Consider the following 16,519-nt stretch of genomic DNA (forward strand, 5'->3'; position numbering starts at 1 on the left):
TCAAATTGGAGAGATGATTGTGCCTGTCAGAGTAGATCTCAATAATAATATGACTTTAACATTTCTCAATTATTTTTTATAAACATATTTAACCTTATATCTTATAAACACATATACACATATTAATTATTTATTAATTACATTATCTTATGTATTATTAATTATGTTGGTAAAAAATATATTATTAACAATTTTATTCCTTCAAATTAAAATATATCATAAAATTTATTTTTATATAATTATCATATTAACTTATGTTTTTTTAGTAACTTGTATATATAAAAAGTACTTTTGATAACAAACACTCTCACTTCTCAGAATCACTTTTTTACAAAATCTATTCTTCACAGAATCTATTTTTTTTCAAAATCTATTCTCTAAAAACTATTCTTTAAACCATGGTTTGGTTTCATCCAAACACACTGGGAATTTGCCATGAAATTTGAAAGCATACCCGTGCTCTTAGGCACGTGTTGCTAGCTAAGGCTTCAGTGTATCACTGATGAGTGGAGCCCGATGTTCTTATATATATACATGGGCGTGGGCTGCCTTCTGTAAGTGTATATGTTCCCATATTTGAAGTCTTGTCTGAGAGAGCCAAACAAGTTTGGTAATATACATAGGCGATGACGAGAGGCCCTTACTACGACAAAAATGGAACAAAGAGAGGTGCGTGGAGCAAGGAGGAGGATGAAAGGCTAAGAGCATATGTTGAGAGATACGGCCACAGTAATTGGCGTCAGCTCCCCAAACAAGCAGGTATATATATACACATACTCGAACTTGTTGGGCAAACTTGAACCAGATTTTGAGTATGCACTACTCGGTGATGGCCATGATGATCTCTTTATTCTGTAATTTCCACTTAAGCATGAACCAACCTGTCTTTTAAGGAAACAAAGGTTGGGATGGATATATATCTTCATGGAGTTTCATCTGCATTATTTTACAGGTTTATCAAGGTGCGGAAAGAGTTGCAGACTTCGATGGCTAAATTACCTGCGCCCGCATGTAAAGCGGGGGAATTACACCCGAGAAGAAGACGAAATCATCATCAAATTACATGAACTACATGGAAATAAGTAAGCATATGCATTCCCATACTGGCATCAATCATTTTCTCTCTAACATGTATTTGCAAATCTGGGAACACGAAGAGTTTTTCATTTTCACTTGAAAATGGCTTATTAAAGTATGGAAATTAAGTTAGAAGATCGAATTTTATTTTCCTAAATTTCTTCGTTGTGATGAAAAGAGTTATGAAGGAAACAATGCAGTCTTTAATTAAAAGCGTATGATATTATTTCATACTATCTCCAGTTTTCAATATGAGAAACAGTTGGAGGTTGAGTTTAGTCTTAAATATAAAATGTTCATTGATTTGTTTCCCAAATCTATAATATTTCATCTAAAATATCCCTATTAATTGTAAGAGTTCCTACTAAAAAATAATTTCGATACACATACATGATTAAATAGGATAGTTTATAGAAGTCAACACATATTCGTTACAATTAACCAACTGAACTCATTTTCTTAATCTTAATTAGTTATATAAACCTTATATATAAATATATATCATATCTGATATTTATACTTGTAATATATATATATGTATATATATCTCGTTGCAGATGGTCTTTGATTGCCGGAAGTTTACCAGGGAGAAGTGACAACGAGGTTAAGAACCATTGGCATAGCCACTTAAAGAAGCAGTTGGAGAACAATCGCGGGGGAAAATCTGAGTTGAAAATGAAACCTAGTGGTACTTGTGGGGGAGAAACTACAAAGCATTTTGAGCCTGAAAACCCTTTGCTTGGTTTTGGTGCTGCTTCTTCCGGCAATATTATCTCAGAAAGCTCATCATCATCCAGCTACAATTCATTTTCAACCTTTGACTTCGGAGAAGAAAATGTTGCTAATGCTGCATGGGGAACATTTGAAGAGTTCGGAGATTTTTGGACCCAACCATTTGTCCCAGAAAATATATATGAGCAGGATAGCTATTATATTCTGAACCACGCAGCAAATGAAGCAGACGTGGATGTGTATTCTTCATACCTCTTCGATAATGCTGAGTTTTTGTACCAAGTGATGCAAGAATTTCCGGAAGATGCTACGAAGGATATATGAGCAAATAATTAGTGCATTAAATTAAACATGGCATGATGCAGATATTGCTGGTCAAAGGTGAAGATGGCTAGCAAGCTATGCAGATATAGGAGTGTCAAAAAAGCAACAATTTCCTTTCTATTTCCTGCAACACAACAAATTTGCAATTTCGTCTGTGTAATGATAATCATCCTAGTAATATATAAATGTGTGTGGCCATGCCTGCTTGTCTTCTTGCAAACTCATTTCATCATATTGATCACGGTTCTGACTGTATAAATTTCCGCATACTTGCATCTATGTATAAAATCCTACTTTGTGAATCTGTGTGTGTAAAAAATCGTGGTCAGAGTCTGTACATATTTTCATACGAACATATATACATATATAAATTTTTGTCCTTTAATCTAAATCCAGACGTCCCGAAGAATGTCCTTGCTTAAACCAAAAAAGAAGCGCACACAGAGATGAACAACACAAGGGTTTCTTTTTTCGCCAATGAAACATAAAGGGGAATAGAAATTAAACTCACTAAAAGTAAATCAGCCTTCCACCTTCAGCCATGGAAATGCCACGGGGGAATTATTTGAAGATGGAAATCGCCGATTTTTAACAATCAGTTGCCCCAGAAGTTACAGACACGAGTACGTCGACACCGGCCAGCGGATCTGCGTCCTTGCCATCTATTGATACAGAATCGACCACCAAAAATCCCACCCAGAAGAATGTAGTGGCGATTTTTGGACTGAACCATTTATATCAGAAGATATACAAAATACAAAACAGACTGGAATTCGATCTCTCTCCTCCCGTGTGTGTGTGTGTGTTTTCGCCCTTTCCATTTTCGCGTTTCCAAGAATAGCATAAGATGATCGCCAGCCTTTAGGACATTAGTATCTTCTGTGCGAGTTTTGAATTTCATTCGGCGACCAGTTTTCTGGTTTTCCACAACGTGATGCGGCCGACGAGCATTGAGGCAACAATCAATGAGTTTTTTTGGTTCTTTCTTTTTTTGGGTTTAAAGTCAAGTTTCTTTAATTTTCACTGCGGATAAACTCAAACCCCATGTCCCTAAATGGCGGGCAATAATTTTAAAATAAATATTAAGCACAAACCGGCAAAGATGCGTGTATCATTTAGTACCCTAGGTTTATTAAGTTTTATATTTTAATTTTCAAGATCACAGCGAGTTAAATAATGTTGGTAAAAAAGTGAGTTAAAAATGGAAAATAGTAAATTTCTTACTCAAAAGCATACTTTTTTTTGTCATCAAAAGCTACATAGTATTATCAAGTATCAACTGTCAAGTTGTTGATTAGTCTAATGATTATAACATATCTTGAAGATGTTGAAAATATTAAATGATGTGCTGGTATTAAAAAAAGAAAAAGAAAAATATTAAATGATGCGAACGAATAGGGTGATTTAATGACAGCTGTTTATCTTCCTTTAAAGTTTTTTGTTGAGAAAAAGATGTATCACTTTTTTTGAGAAAAAGATATATCAGTTAACAGTTAAAATTTTTAAATTTATTCCCGCGTTCATAAGGGATTTCTTTTCCTTTTTGGGGCTTTGCATTAAATAAGATGTTGGAATTTTGGAATTTTGAAAAAAAATGCTTAAGATCCATAAATAATTATATTTATTTTCTATTTGTAATCTCTATCTCTCACACGCATACGGAATTTACCATATATATGCATTTACTCTCCTCAGTGTAAGATCACCAACTTGTAATTTGATTATTAAAGAATATTTCCCTCAAAAAATTTATCAAATGCAAAATATTCATACAAAGGAAACATTTCGGAAGACTTACCCAACAAAACCTATATTTCCCCCCTTTTGGGAACAAAACATACTGCTTTCTTTAAGCGTGAATTTAAAGGAAACAGTTAAAAACATTAAGCCCAAAATCCCAAGCCATGCAACAGATTGAAATTAAATAAATTGAATCGTGTCTGTGATATATACTCATTAAGTTGTTAAACATATAATGTTTGTGATTTCAGGAAGAACTACTTTTACATGTGTATATATGCAAGTAGCGTTTATATTATGACCTTCAAGAAGAACTCCTTTCACATGTGTATATATGCAAGTAGCATTTATATTAATATTAATGAAATGGAAAATGTGCCCATAGGTAGTCACTAGCCGGACCCGGCACTCTCATATCAAACGTACAAATTGGTTTCTGGTTTCGTAAGTTATGCACCAAAGCAGGGAGGAAAGCAAAATGCATGCATATTTCACGAGGCAGACACACAATAATCTACAACAATACAAATCAGATTCCCTTTTGCTTTCTATTTCTCGATCACTAAGTCACCAAATAGGGCGTAATCTTTCAGTTTCTGCTCTTTCATACCTAATCAAGTCCAAAGATTGTTTCCCTTCTCTCACCCATTTCCTCCATTTGCTCAAGTCATGTGAAACGAGCATGTTATTCAAATGATGTATAGAACGAGGCTTGCTAACTCTTTGAACAGAACAGAGACAAGAAACTTTCTTTTCTTTATTATTTATGACATATTCAAATTTAAAGGCTGAAACTAATTTCATGACTAGAGTTCGCTTTTGTGTGTGTGTATCTAAGATTTGAATATGTCAAATGCAATAATTTATGCAAAAATGGAGTCTCAGCTAAAGAAAGGTGTGTATCATCTTTTTTCCAATGATATGATTTATGAAATTTTCATTTATTTTTTTGGGAAAATCCTATAAAAGAAACCTGACATCTACTAAATTCCAAATTGGGGATTCCTACAAAAATGTGTTATTATTTACAAGTCAAGTTTAGTCAAAATCGATTAAAATATAGAAAACAGTCCTAATTTGAGATTTAGTACATTTCAAGTTTTTTTTTTGGTGGAGATTTTCCCTGCATTTTCCCCCCTCAATTTTAACTCTTCCAGAAGATTGGTTTATAAAGTTCTGTTAAATCTTTATATCCTTATATTCTGCAAACTGATAACAATTAATTCCAACGTATGAAACCCTAACCATCTCGTCCAGCTGAAGTCTACCTTAATTCCACGGTGAAGGACTTCGAAGGATTCTTCTGGCAGACGAAGTTTTTGACTAACCGTCCACGAAGTCAAAAAGCTTTGTATGATATATATATGTAAGTATATAAATTGACCAATTACATGCTGATGAATTTTTATAAAAGACCTGGCCCGGCCGAAGCCCCCAGCTGTATCAATTTCTTTTTTCGCAAGTGACCAATTTTGATTCATTTCTCATAACAACACTTTGCACTCATAATAATAGCCGACCCAGAAAGAGAACAACCAAAAGTAAAGGTGACAGACAGTGCTTCTTCTCGTTCAAAATTATACACCTATATTTTATTATTTGTTAAATTGCTAGGGGAATTTTCCATGAACTAGAAAACATACCCATATTTCTTTTAACGTGTTTCCTAATCTTATTGCTCTCTAGGGCTTCAGTATATTGAGTGAGCAGAGAGGTTCTCAACTCTCTCTCTCTCTCTCTCTCTCTATATATATATATATATATATATCTGTGCGAGTGTGTGTTGCCTTAGCTTCTATGTGTATAGGTTTCAATATTTGAAATCAGGTTGATCTGAGATAACCAAATAAGTTTAGTATATATATAATTTATATAAATAGGTGATGGTGAGAGGCCCTTACTATGACAAAAATGGAATAAAGAGAGGTGCGTGGAGTAAGGAAGAGGATGAAAGGTTAAGAGCGTATGTTGAGAGATATGGCCACAGAAATTGGCGTCAGCTTCCCAAACACGCAGGTACATATTTGCTTGAACTTGTTAACCAAACTTGCACCAAAAACCAACATGTTGGTTTCAACATTATTAGGTTTAGTTTCTAGTTAAAGAAATACTAGTTGGGATGGATCTTGATGGAGTTTCAGCTGGAATTATATTTACGTTCAGGTTTATCAAGGTGTGGAAAGAGTTGCCGACTTCGCTGGCTAAATCACCTTCGTCCGGGCGTAAAACATGGAAATTACACCCAAGAAGAAGAGGAACTCATCATCAAATTGCATGAACGGCTTGGAAATAAGTAAGCATATGTTACCTCTGACATAAGTTCTTCCATATCTATTCCGGTTTTTTGTTCATCAATGGTTTTTCCTCAACATATATTGCAAATCTAGAAACACGGACATATTGGGTTTTCTAGGTATCTCAGTCGTTAATCCCTTCGTTACACATGCGTGATCTTCAACGCTAGTTATATAGCTAGATCTAATAATATTCAAGTTCAATAAGTTTCGTTTGTTTGTTTATATGTCTCTTTGTGATGATCTTTTTCATTTCCCTTAACATGGCTAGGAAAACTTGGGAAAAGTTAAAGGATGAAGATGTTTTGATTTTCACTTGAAAATACTTTCTTAACGTGTGAAATCTAAGTTGGATGGTCGAGTTCTAAGTTTTTTTCCCTTTAGCATTGCTGATAGTGTAATTCCTTCATCGGCATGAAAAGAGTTACGAAGGAAAAAAATGCAGCCTTTAATTAAAGGTCAAAGAATCAATTGACTTTCCAGTTCAAGTGCTTTAAACATCAAGTAGACGTAAGATGATTTCATATGTATCCGGTATGTACCTAACATATATCTAACATATGTAATATTATTTGTCGTCGTAGATGGTCTTTGATTGCCAAAAGATTACCAGGGAGAAGTGACAACGAGGTTAAGAACCATTGGCATAGCCACCTAAAGAAACAGTTGGAGTGCAATCATGCGGAGAAATCTGAGTTCAAAATGAAGGCTGGTGGCACTTGTGAAGGAGAAACAGCAAAGTGTCTCGAACCTGAAAACCCTCTGCTTGGTTTTGTTGCTGCTTCCTCCAGTAATATCTCAGAAAGCACTCCGCCCATCTACAATTCATCTTCAACCTTTTCCTTTGGAGGATCAACCGTTGCTAGTGCTGCATGGGAAATAGTTGAAGAATTCGGTGATTCTTGGACCCAACCATTTGTCCCAGAAAATATATATGGCCAGGATAACTACTATTTTAGTCTGAACCATGCAGCATATGAAGCAGACCTGGATGAATATTATTCCTCATTCCTCTTCCAAAACGCTGAGTTTTTGTGTCAGGTGATGCGAGAATTCCCAGAAGATCCTACAAAGGATATATAAACAAATGGTAATTCCTCCTCACGTTACTTTTTATGGGCCTCATAGCAAGAGGTCACATCGTGAAGTTTTAAGTTATAGGAATTTCATTGAGGACAGAGAAAGAGTTAAAAAGGAAATCATGCTTGAATTAAATAGACATATCTCTTATTTATATCTAAAATCACATTTCTTTATTCTCCGTTTTCTTCAGTCAAAACATACCTGGAGAGAGTATAGCTCACTCTTGTGCCTCGGAACTGGTCTTGGAGGGGTTATTTTGTTGGTTTTATTGCCTGCAATAAAATGCATATATATATATATATATATATGACTATGCTCTCCTTCTTTTTTAACATATTTCCCTCTCAATTACATTTATATATATATCAGTAATAATTAATATTGAAATTAAATATGGCATGCAGATTGTTGGTCAAACCGAAGATGGCTGGCTATGAATGGTTTTGGAGGAATAATGTCAAAAAAAGCACCTATAAATTCCTTCTCATTCCTTCCAAATTTGTAATTCCATCAGCACACTTGATAATTATTATCCCACTAATAACATGTTTTGTTCTTGCCAGTAGCTAGGCTCCTTCGTCATATTGCTTGTGCTATAAACCCAAATTTGTAGTACGTGAATCTGTATTGCCATACGTACATATTTATATATAATAAGTGAATATTATTATATGAATTTATCACTGGATTAATTTACGAGTATTGAAATTGTGCATCGTAATCTAAATCCAGACATCCTGAGGAGGGTCCTTGCTTTAAAAAAAATACACACACAGAGGCCCCCCCCCAATAAAACACAAAGAGGATTAGAAATTAAAATATATTACTCCTCCGGTCCTTATTATAAGACCCAATTTGACTTTTTATTTGGTCCTAATTATAAGACCCAATCTATTTTCTCTCTTATATTTATGCATTTTTTTCCAAGATAATCCTTCTAATAATGATAGTTTTAGCCAATATACTTAATTAGCAAAGATATTTTAGAAATAACAACACTTATTTATTATAAATAACCAACTTAACTTACTTCCTTAATCTCCTCAAATAAGTCAATTGGGTCTTATAATTAGGACCGGAGGAGTATATTGTTGCGTAGGGATAGCTTTGATATAAGATGAAATGTGGGTAGTGATCAAGATATGTTGCACTCTCCTTACGTTAAAAAAAAAAATTGAATTAAATTTAAAAAATGAGAAAAAAATATTCATCCAGTTTTAAATATAGAACACTAGTATAAGGGTCTTATATTTAGGATCGGAAGAATACAAAGGTTGCCATGTTAGAATCGGAGATCTAGCTAAAATTTGAGATCGTAAATGATTGTCCCCTTCATTTTGCATATACTAATCATCTTGTTCTTAATGCATCACCGATGGCATGCCATACTATAGCTTAAAGTAATAATATATTTAATTTGCAGGTACATATATTCTGAACCATCATTGCCTATAGAATTTCTTTAACTAATCTGTTCTATAGAAAATCTAGTTTCAAACATTAACGTTACTATCTGTAATCCTAAATCTAAGAGGTAGTCAAAGATTTAATTTAATCTTAAATATAAGATCTGAATCCACTTTGTCTCTCATACTTATTTATTTATTTTCCTAAAGTAGTTTCCATGATAATTAATAAGGTGTTCTAAAAAAGACAACACACATTTATTATAAATAACTAATATAATTAATTTTTTAATATTCACAAATTAGTGATATTGTTCCTATATTAATGGATCAATATAGTATATAGAGTTAATATAATTTTTGATCTCTCAAATTTATCATCATTTTGATTTGGTCTATCAAGTTTCAAGCTATGGGTTTTGGTTTCTCAATTTTTTTTTGTCAAAAATATTGATTCTTATAATTTAATAAAAATCTAGACTTTTGTTTTTTTAAAGGAAACTCATAATTTAAAACTCAAAAAACGAAAATAAAATTTACGCAGATTTTAGAAATAAAAAATTATATTAACTCTACATTGTGAAACCTACGTCCTCAACAAGCTTCCACCGCATCTGTTTCGACAGGTTGGTCAAAAGAAACTTGTCTTTTCCCCACTTTGATGGCCCAAATATCGTTTAGCTATTTATAATTAATAAGCGTGGGAGGGAGGGAGTTTAGCTAGCTGAATAACTATAAATTGGCTTCGTATATACAAGTAAAAGCGCGGATGCCGGCTTCAGGTCATCATGAGACCATATTGGCATCTGTGTTTGACTGGGTCCCCTTTTACGCTCAAGCGAGTCAGTCACGTGGATCGTGTTCATAACTCTCTTGTGGCATTTTCACACCTGGCCTTACTGAAAATCACAGGTACTGTGCATTAATCTAAATAACCATTTACGACGACTATTCGGGGATTTACAATTCGTTTCGAATACAGTTTCAGGAAGAGTTCAACAACCCATATAAACGTTCACAACAAGTATTTTGATGCCAGTGGATTTCTTGAGATCTGTAAAATCATTTAATTAAAAAATCTAATCCGAACACCTCTTATAACTAGTCTTCAGAAATAAAGGAGGAAACCGAAAGAAAAGGAAGAGCCTTATGTTTGGGGGAAAAATAAAAGAAAAAGTTTGGGACCCGGCGATTCCTTTTCCTCGTTCATGAATCGGAGAGAAAACGAAAGGAAGTAAACAGAAGAGATTACACGTGTCATTGCTCGTTAAGGGACGCCCTATGTAATGGTGACGAGATGTTAGGATGGTCATGCTCCCAGACGTATGCACATCCTTCTAGAAGGTGACACGGCTTCCAATAAGGAGTTCCCAGGCAATTAATATCCCACTCCATGATTGTCAAAACGGGGACTCTTCTGTCATCTTATTCTAATAATTTATTGCAGGAATAACTTCTTTACAACTATTATCTGAGCTAAATCTTCTTTAGAAATCCGAAACTGTTAAAACATTAAAATTTTTCTTTCGGCTTTTCCCTGCCTAAAACGGCTTGTCGTTTTGATTTTAATTGAGAAAAAAATCAAGGATTAGCAGAAGAACGAGTCCAACTAGGGAAACTATCTGGGCCAGAAGATATGTCGGGCCCAATCAGACTCATTCTTCTGATCTTATGAGTTATCTACACTCAAGCCTCGATTTTATTCAGTGATTTTGAAACAATATCCGTATACGAGAAGTGGCCTATTGGGTCAGTCTTTGATCATTCTCGGCCTTTGAAACTTCGGATTTTGGATGAAGCGCTTGGATCCTATCATAATTATTCGGGTCATCCCAACTATTGAATTGATCATCACAAGGGTCTATGCTTGATTTCAACGAAAAGATTTACATAGAGCTTTTTTAAAACAGTAAAAAATAAATAATACTCCTTCTATCCTTAACATAAAACCTAATTAGCTAACTTGAATAGATTAAGAATGTTAGTTAAATTAGTTAATATGATGCAACACTTCAAACATTTTTCTTAATTCCTTCCCTTCTCTTCATGTTGTTAGGAGAATATCAATAAAATTAATTTAAAAAAAAAATAAACATATGAAATAGGTTTTATATATAGAGCCAATATTAATTTTCTAATTACTTTCCTATATTAAGCACAAGAGGAGTATTTTTTATTTCATTAATGTCAACACATAAGCTTGATAAATTTAATATTCTGCTTTACGGTTATGCAGATTCCAACATAGCTGACACACTTGGCAATTGGCATGCGTAGGCAATTTACTCTCTTTCCCGCATTTAAAAGGATTGTTATATCATCAAATTTGTTTTTTTTTAAAAAAAAATCAAATAGTAAAATCCTACCTTTCCCAATAAAAGAAGTAGTCTAGTAGTTTTTTTTCCTCTTTCTGATGTATAAAAAATGAATTATAAAACCTCCGCTTATAATTTAATTTACATGTCAATCATTAAATTCGAAGGGCAAAAATAAAACTTATTAAATATTTTTACATAACGCATTACTCTACTTTAAATTGCTTGCACTTACTTGGACAAAGATTATAGTTTAGTATAGTACGGAAGATGCGCAGATTTATCAATTACGTCAAGATGTTTACACTAATCACGCTTAAATGTTTGTATACAGGGAAAAACTATAAGAAAGGTAAAAATGAATATTTTTGCCAGAATTAAATCAACCTTGACCTTCAGCCATGGTAATGATGTATGGCAATTAGTAGAAGAATTAGAATTCGGGGATTTTTGAACCCAACCTGTGGTCCCAGAAATTACAGAAACGACGACGACGTAAATCTTGTATGGTTTTATTTTTTTCCCTTTTGAGTTAAACGTCAAGGCCCCCCCCCCCCAAAAAAATTTTTCACGACGGGTAAACTTAAATCCCATGCCCCGAAATCACTTTTAATAATTCTGAACTACCACATCCACTTTTTTTAATATAAGAATTAGACAGATATTAAGAGTTTGAGAATGATTTACCCAACAACAAATAAACCTATACTTTCCCCCCCTTTGGGGACAAAATAAACTGCTTTCTTAACGTACAAACTGGTTTCTAGTTTCATAAGTTATGCAATTGTAACCCAAGCAGAGGGGAAAGAAAAATGCATGCATATTTCACGAGTCAGACACACAATATTCTGCATATGTACAAAATCCGACTCCATTTGGTTTCTATTTCTCAATCACCAAGTCACCAAATCCCTGTGTATATAGTTTTATTTTGCAAACTGTTAACAAATTAACCAACATGTGAAATTCTCCTTGATTTTTCTCATATTTAATTATCCCCACTCGGTTACCTATCTCGCCCATCTGAAGTCTACCCTAATTCCCCTGTGGAAGGACTCCGAAGGATCCTTTGTGCAGACAAAGCTTTTGACTAAACGTCCACGAAGTCAAAAAGTTTTTGTGCTGTGTATATAATGACCAATTATAGTGATGAACAGGGTATCTTTTTCATAAAACACATGGGCCGACCTAACAGTAGTATCGATTTCTTTTCCAACGACTGACTTTATTTCGCAAGTGACCGATCCTCATCCCTTTCTCATAACACTCTAACCACCAAAAGTAAAGGTGACAGGCACCTGCGTCTTCATTTAATTTGTCAGGGGAATTTCCCATGAACTCGAAAACACACCCATATTTCTTTCAGCGTGTCTAATCTTATTGCTAGCTAGCGCTTAAGTATTATTGAGTGAAGCCGAGAGGTTCTCAAATATATGTGCGTGTAGCCTGAGCTAGGTTTCGATATTTGAAATCAGATTGATCTGAGATAACCAAATAAGTTTAATAACTTATATAGGTCATGACGAGAGGCCATTGCTATGACAAAAATGGAGTGAAGAGAGGTGCGTGGAGTAAGGAGGAGGATGAAAGGTTAAGAGCGTATGTTGAGAGATATGGCCACAGCAATTGGCGTCAGCTCCCCAAACACGCAGGTATATATATGCTTGAACTTGTTAACCAAACTTACACCAAAACCAACTTGTTTGTTTCAACCTAATCAACTTTAGTTTCTAATTAAAGAAATACAAGTCAGGATATGATCTTGATGAAGTTTGAAATTATATTTACGTTCAGGTTTATCAAGGTGTGGAAAGAGTTGCCGACTTCGCTGGCTAAATTACCTTCGTCCGGGCGTGAAGCTGGGAAATTATACCCAGGAAGAAGACGAACTCATCATCAAATTGCATGAACAGCATGGAAATAAGTAAGCATACGTTATCTCAATCGTTAATCACTTCGTTACATAAGCATGAATTTAGACGCTAGCTCTATATAGCCCGATCTAATAATATTTGAGTTTGATTAATTTCATTATTTTGTTCATATGAGCCTTAATGACTCTTTCATTTGCCTTATAATATGGTTAGGAAAACTTGGGAATAGTTAAAGTACTTGAAAATGCTTTCTTAAAATGTGAAAATTTAAACTGGATGATCTAGTTTCAATTTGTTTTCTAAACGTTCCTGATATTGTGATTCCATCATCGGGATGAAAAGAGTTACGAAGGAGAAAATAAATACAATGCTGTCTTTAATTGCATGTGAAAGAATCAATTGAGTTCAACGCTCAAGTGCTTTAAACATCAAGTAAACGTAAGATGATTTCATATGCACACCTAACATATATCCAACATTTATGACATTTTTCGTCGTAGATGGTCTTTGATTGCCAAAAGGTTACCAGGGAGAAGTGACAACGAGGTTAAGAACCATTGGCATAGCCACCTAAAGAAGCACGTGGGGTGCAATCATGAGGAAAAATCTGAGTTCAAAACGAAGGCTAGTGGTACTTGTGAAGGAGAAACAACAAAGAATTTCGAACCTGAAAACCCTCTGCTTGGTTTTTCTGCTGCTACCTCCAGTGATGTCTCAGAAAGCTCACCACCCTTTTACAATTCATCTTCAGCCTTTTCCTCAGGAGGATCAGGCGCTGCTAATGTTGCATGGGAAATATTTGACGAATTCGGAGATTTTTGGACCCAACCATTTGTCCCAGAAATATATATGACCAGGATAACCGTTATAGCCTGTACTATGCTGCACACGAAGCTGACGTGGATGATTATTCCTCATACCTCCTCGAAAATGCTGAGTTTTTGTGGCAAGAGATGCAAGAATTTCCTGAAGATCCTCAAAAGGATATATAGCAAGTGGTTATTCTTCCTTGTATGTTTCTTTTCATGGGCTTCATAACAAGAGGTTATTAATGCATTGAAATTAAATATGGCATGCAGCTTGTTGCGGTCGAACTGAAGATGGCTAGCTATGGATGGTTATTGGAAGGATATGTCAAAAATTAAAAACACCTGAATTCCTTTTCATTCCTTCCAGATTTGAAATTTCGTCAGCACACTGATAATTATTAATTATCCTACTAATAATAATGTGTGCGTGCGTGTGTTTGTCTGCACCTTGCTCTTGCAAGTAGCTAGGCCACTCTATCATATTGTTCCCTGCTTTTTGATTATTAAAGTTTGTGGACTTGCATGTATATGTATAAAAATTAAAGTTCGGGAATCTGTGCACGCAAAGAATCGAGCGCTTTTGATCATATCTCCATATTTATATGATACTAATTACCCCACTAGCTACTTCATCGTGTTCTTGATGCATCCCTATCGCATGTCTATTTATAAAAAAGGTTATAATATATTTACGGGTATTTATTCTGAGTTATCATCACCTAAAGAACTTCCTTAACTAATTAGTTAATCTGATCTATAGAAAATCTGACTTGATGAAAAAAAATTATATCCTAATGAGGCCACATAAGATTAGTAGTTATACTTCTGTATCCCAAAAGCAAATAAACCCACCTATCATCAATAGTTTTCATGAACTCAAAGACCGTGATCTAATAATTCTAAAATCAATTTTCTAGTTTCAGCGTAACAACATCTAATGATCTCCTCCCACTTAAAAATATGAAGAATAAACAGTTTTCCCAAATCACCTAAGTTGGTTCATCTCATAATTACAAGGTTAAACATGCAATGAAAATAATATAAATCATAAATTAAGCGGGTAATAAGAGAAACCAGAGGAAAAATATATAGAAGAGAAAAATTGAATCAATATGTATTTTTTCTTTAAAACTCAGTTTCTTCTATGGCAAAAATAGAGCGCTCTCAGCATTTGTTTTCCTTAGCAAATACTTCAAAATGGCGTCCTCTACTCAAGAAAATGAAGAAACTCTTCTAAAAGATCTTTAAAATTGGAGCAAAAAAACGGTGCATTGTCGTGAGGCTAGTGTGTTATATATTGAGTTGCAGCTAGCGCTGAACATTCTTGAATGCTTCTTTTTTTTTTTTGGGGTGTGTCAACGTTCATAGAATGAATTTGACCCTTAAAATGAAGAGGAGGCCTTGGTGAGATGGTGGGTCTATCGGGCCGCCATAACTGAACCTGAAGAGGTCTGACTTGCAATAGGGACTTTCGCGGAATGTCCGTTTCAGTCCAAGAAATCGATTTCCCTTATAGCGGTAATTAATTAGACCATGCGCATGTGGTATATTGTGAAACCTATACGTATCTTCTATTACCTCATATCTTTAATATAAGAATTAGATAACTAATTTAAAAAATAAAAAAATTATTTAAATTAGTTATTTGTACAAATATATGTTGATTTTTTTTTTAAATTATCCCTTATTCAATTATGTATATTGGAACTATACATAAGTGAAAATATTTTACTATTAATAGAGATATTTTTGAGAATACATTATAAATTTAGAAGATAAATGAATTATAATATATATTTAGAATTTTCAATTAGTTCTTATATTTTATATTTAGGAGCGGACGCACTACAAACTTCTGCTACCTTTGTTGCGTTGGCTTTGGTCAAAAGAACAACTTTTGTTGGGGGGCCTTCTCTAGAAGGTCAAATTCGATCCCTTTTAAGGTAAGACCACGTGATAACCGGAGTGTCCCAATCTTGAGGACCCAAACTAACCGGAAAAAGTGGACCAGTAAGCCGCGCGGAGATTCACATCCATCCAAGCAGGTTTACCAGTTTCATTAACGTACAAATGACACATTTCCAGAATAGTACATCTTGTCTCTTCCCAACATAATTTGATCCCATTTGATAAATTAAAGTGATTATATTATGTTATTAGTTTGATTATCTATAAATTGATTAGTATAAGTAAAGCGGCTTCAGTCATGACGAGAGAATATTTGTATTTATGTCTGATTTGGTTCCCTTTATAGTCACGTGAGTCGCGTCAGTTATATATCCTTCGTAGTGATCATGATCTCAACAAGCATAAATTTAGGGTTACAAATAATATTTACATATAATATAATCATCTAATATATCAATGCATAATTTAGATGAAATATTTTAACACGCTTAGTTTTGTTAAAAATTAAATATTAATAAGCGTGTATATTCAAAACAGGCATTTAGTTATCACTAGTCCTTTCGTATTTTTAGCTCCCTTATATAGCATATTCACGACTAGCTAGCCATGGCCTTTTGAAAATTACAAGTGTTATGCACTAATAAGCTAAATGATCATTTACAACGACGATTCGATCAGGGATTTACAATCCGCTTATTATATATTGATTTATAACTAGCCTTTAGAAATCAAGAGGGGAAAGAAAGGAAGAATTTATGTTTGTAGGGGAAGTGAAGGTGAAAGTTTGGGACCCACGATGACTCGTTTTCTTTGCTCAAGTGTTGTTGCTATGATGATGAGGAGTTAAAATAGTCATATTCCAAAAGTTGCAGATCCATCCAGAGGGTGACAACTTCAATAAGGGGTTTTCAGGCATTAAAACAAAGCCTCCTTCCTTCTGAAACCATGTAATATCCA

At 34.2% G+C, this 16,519-nt stretch overlaps 3 protein-coding genes across 3 annotated transcripts; all 3 read left to right on the forward strand.

Moving 5' to 3' along the window:
• The first annotated feature begins 626 nt into the window (after positions 1 to 626).
• LOC114762991 (transcription factor MYB8-like) lies at positions 627 to 2,133 on the forward strand. Its single transcript, XM_028952585.1, has 3 exons — positions 627 to 759; positions 953 to 1,082; positions 1,635 to 2,133. Exons 1-3 carry the CDS (start codon positions 627 to 629, stop codon positions 2,131 to 2,133), a joined length of 762 nt encoding a protein of 253 aa, XP_028808418.1.
• Positions 2,134 to 5,756: 3,623 nt separating this feature from the next.
• Positions 5,757 to 7,250, forward strand: LOC114762992 (transcription factor WER-like). The gene is made up of 3 exons (XM_028952586.1): positions 5,757 to 5,889; positions 6,037 to 6,166; positions 6,752 to 7,250. Exons 1-3 carry the CDS (start codon positions 5,757 to 5,759, stop codon positions 7,248 to 7,250), a joined length of 762 nt encoding a protein of 253 aa, XP_028808419.1.
• Positions 7,251 to 12,490: 5,240 nt separating this feature from the next.
• Positions 12,491 to 13,719, forward strand: LOC114762993 (transcription factor MYB14-like; the record flags this gene model as incomplete). Its single annotated transcript, XM_028952587.1, has 3 exons — positions 12,491 to 12,623; positions 12,766 to 12,895; positions 13,346 to 13,719. Coding segments are annotated over exons 1-3 (637 nt in total), but the record flags the coding sequence as incomplete, so codon positions are not given.
• Between the last annotated feature and the right edge of the window lie 2,800 nt (positions 13,720 to 16,519).

This window comes from Neltuma alba, unplaced genomic scaffold (genome assembly GCF_004799145.2).
Source record: "Neltuma alba isolate B1F8T4 unplaced genomic scaffold, ASM479914v2 tig00011249_pilon, whole genome shotgun sequence".
Taxonomy (NCBI): Eukaryota; Viridiplantae; Streptophyta; class Magnoliopsida; order Fabales; family Fabaceae; genus Neltuma; species Neltuma alba.

What these genes read in the sequence shown, in the direction of transcription:
- LOC114762991 (XM_028952585.1), top strand. Translation starts at nt 627, where the DNA reads ATGACGAGAGGCCCTTACTACGACAAAAATGGAACAAAGAGAGGTGCG. An exon ending in TCAGCTCCCCAAACAAGCAG is followed by an intron (nt 760 to 952) that starts GTATATATATAC and finishes ATTATTTTACAG; the next exon opens with GTTTATCAAGGTGCGGAAAG. An exon ending in CATGAACTACATGGAAATAA is followed by an intron (nt 1,083 to 1,634) that starts GTAAGCATATGC and finishes ATCTCGTTGCAG; the next exon opens with ATGGTCTTTGATTGCCGGAA.
- LOC114762992 (XM_028952586.1), top strand. Translation starts at nt 5,757, where the DNA reads ATGGTGAGAGGCCCTTACTATGACAAAAATGGAATAAAGAGAGGTGCG. An exon ending in TCAGCTTCCCAAACACGCAG is followed by an intron (nt 5,890 to 6,036) that starts GTACATATTTGC and finishes ATTTACGTTCAG; the next exon opens with GTTTATCAAGGTGTGGAAAG. An exon ending in CATGAACGGCTTGGAAATAA is followed by an intron (nt 6,167 to 6,751) that starts GTAAGCATATGT and finishes TTGTCGTCGTAG; the next exon opens with ATGGTCTTTGATTGCCAAAA.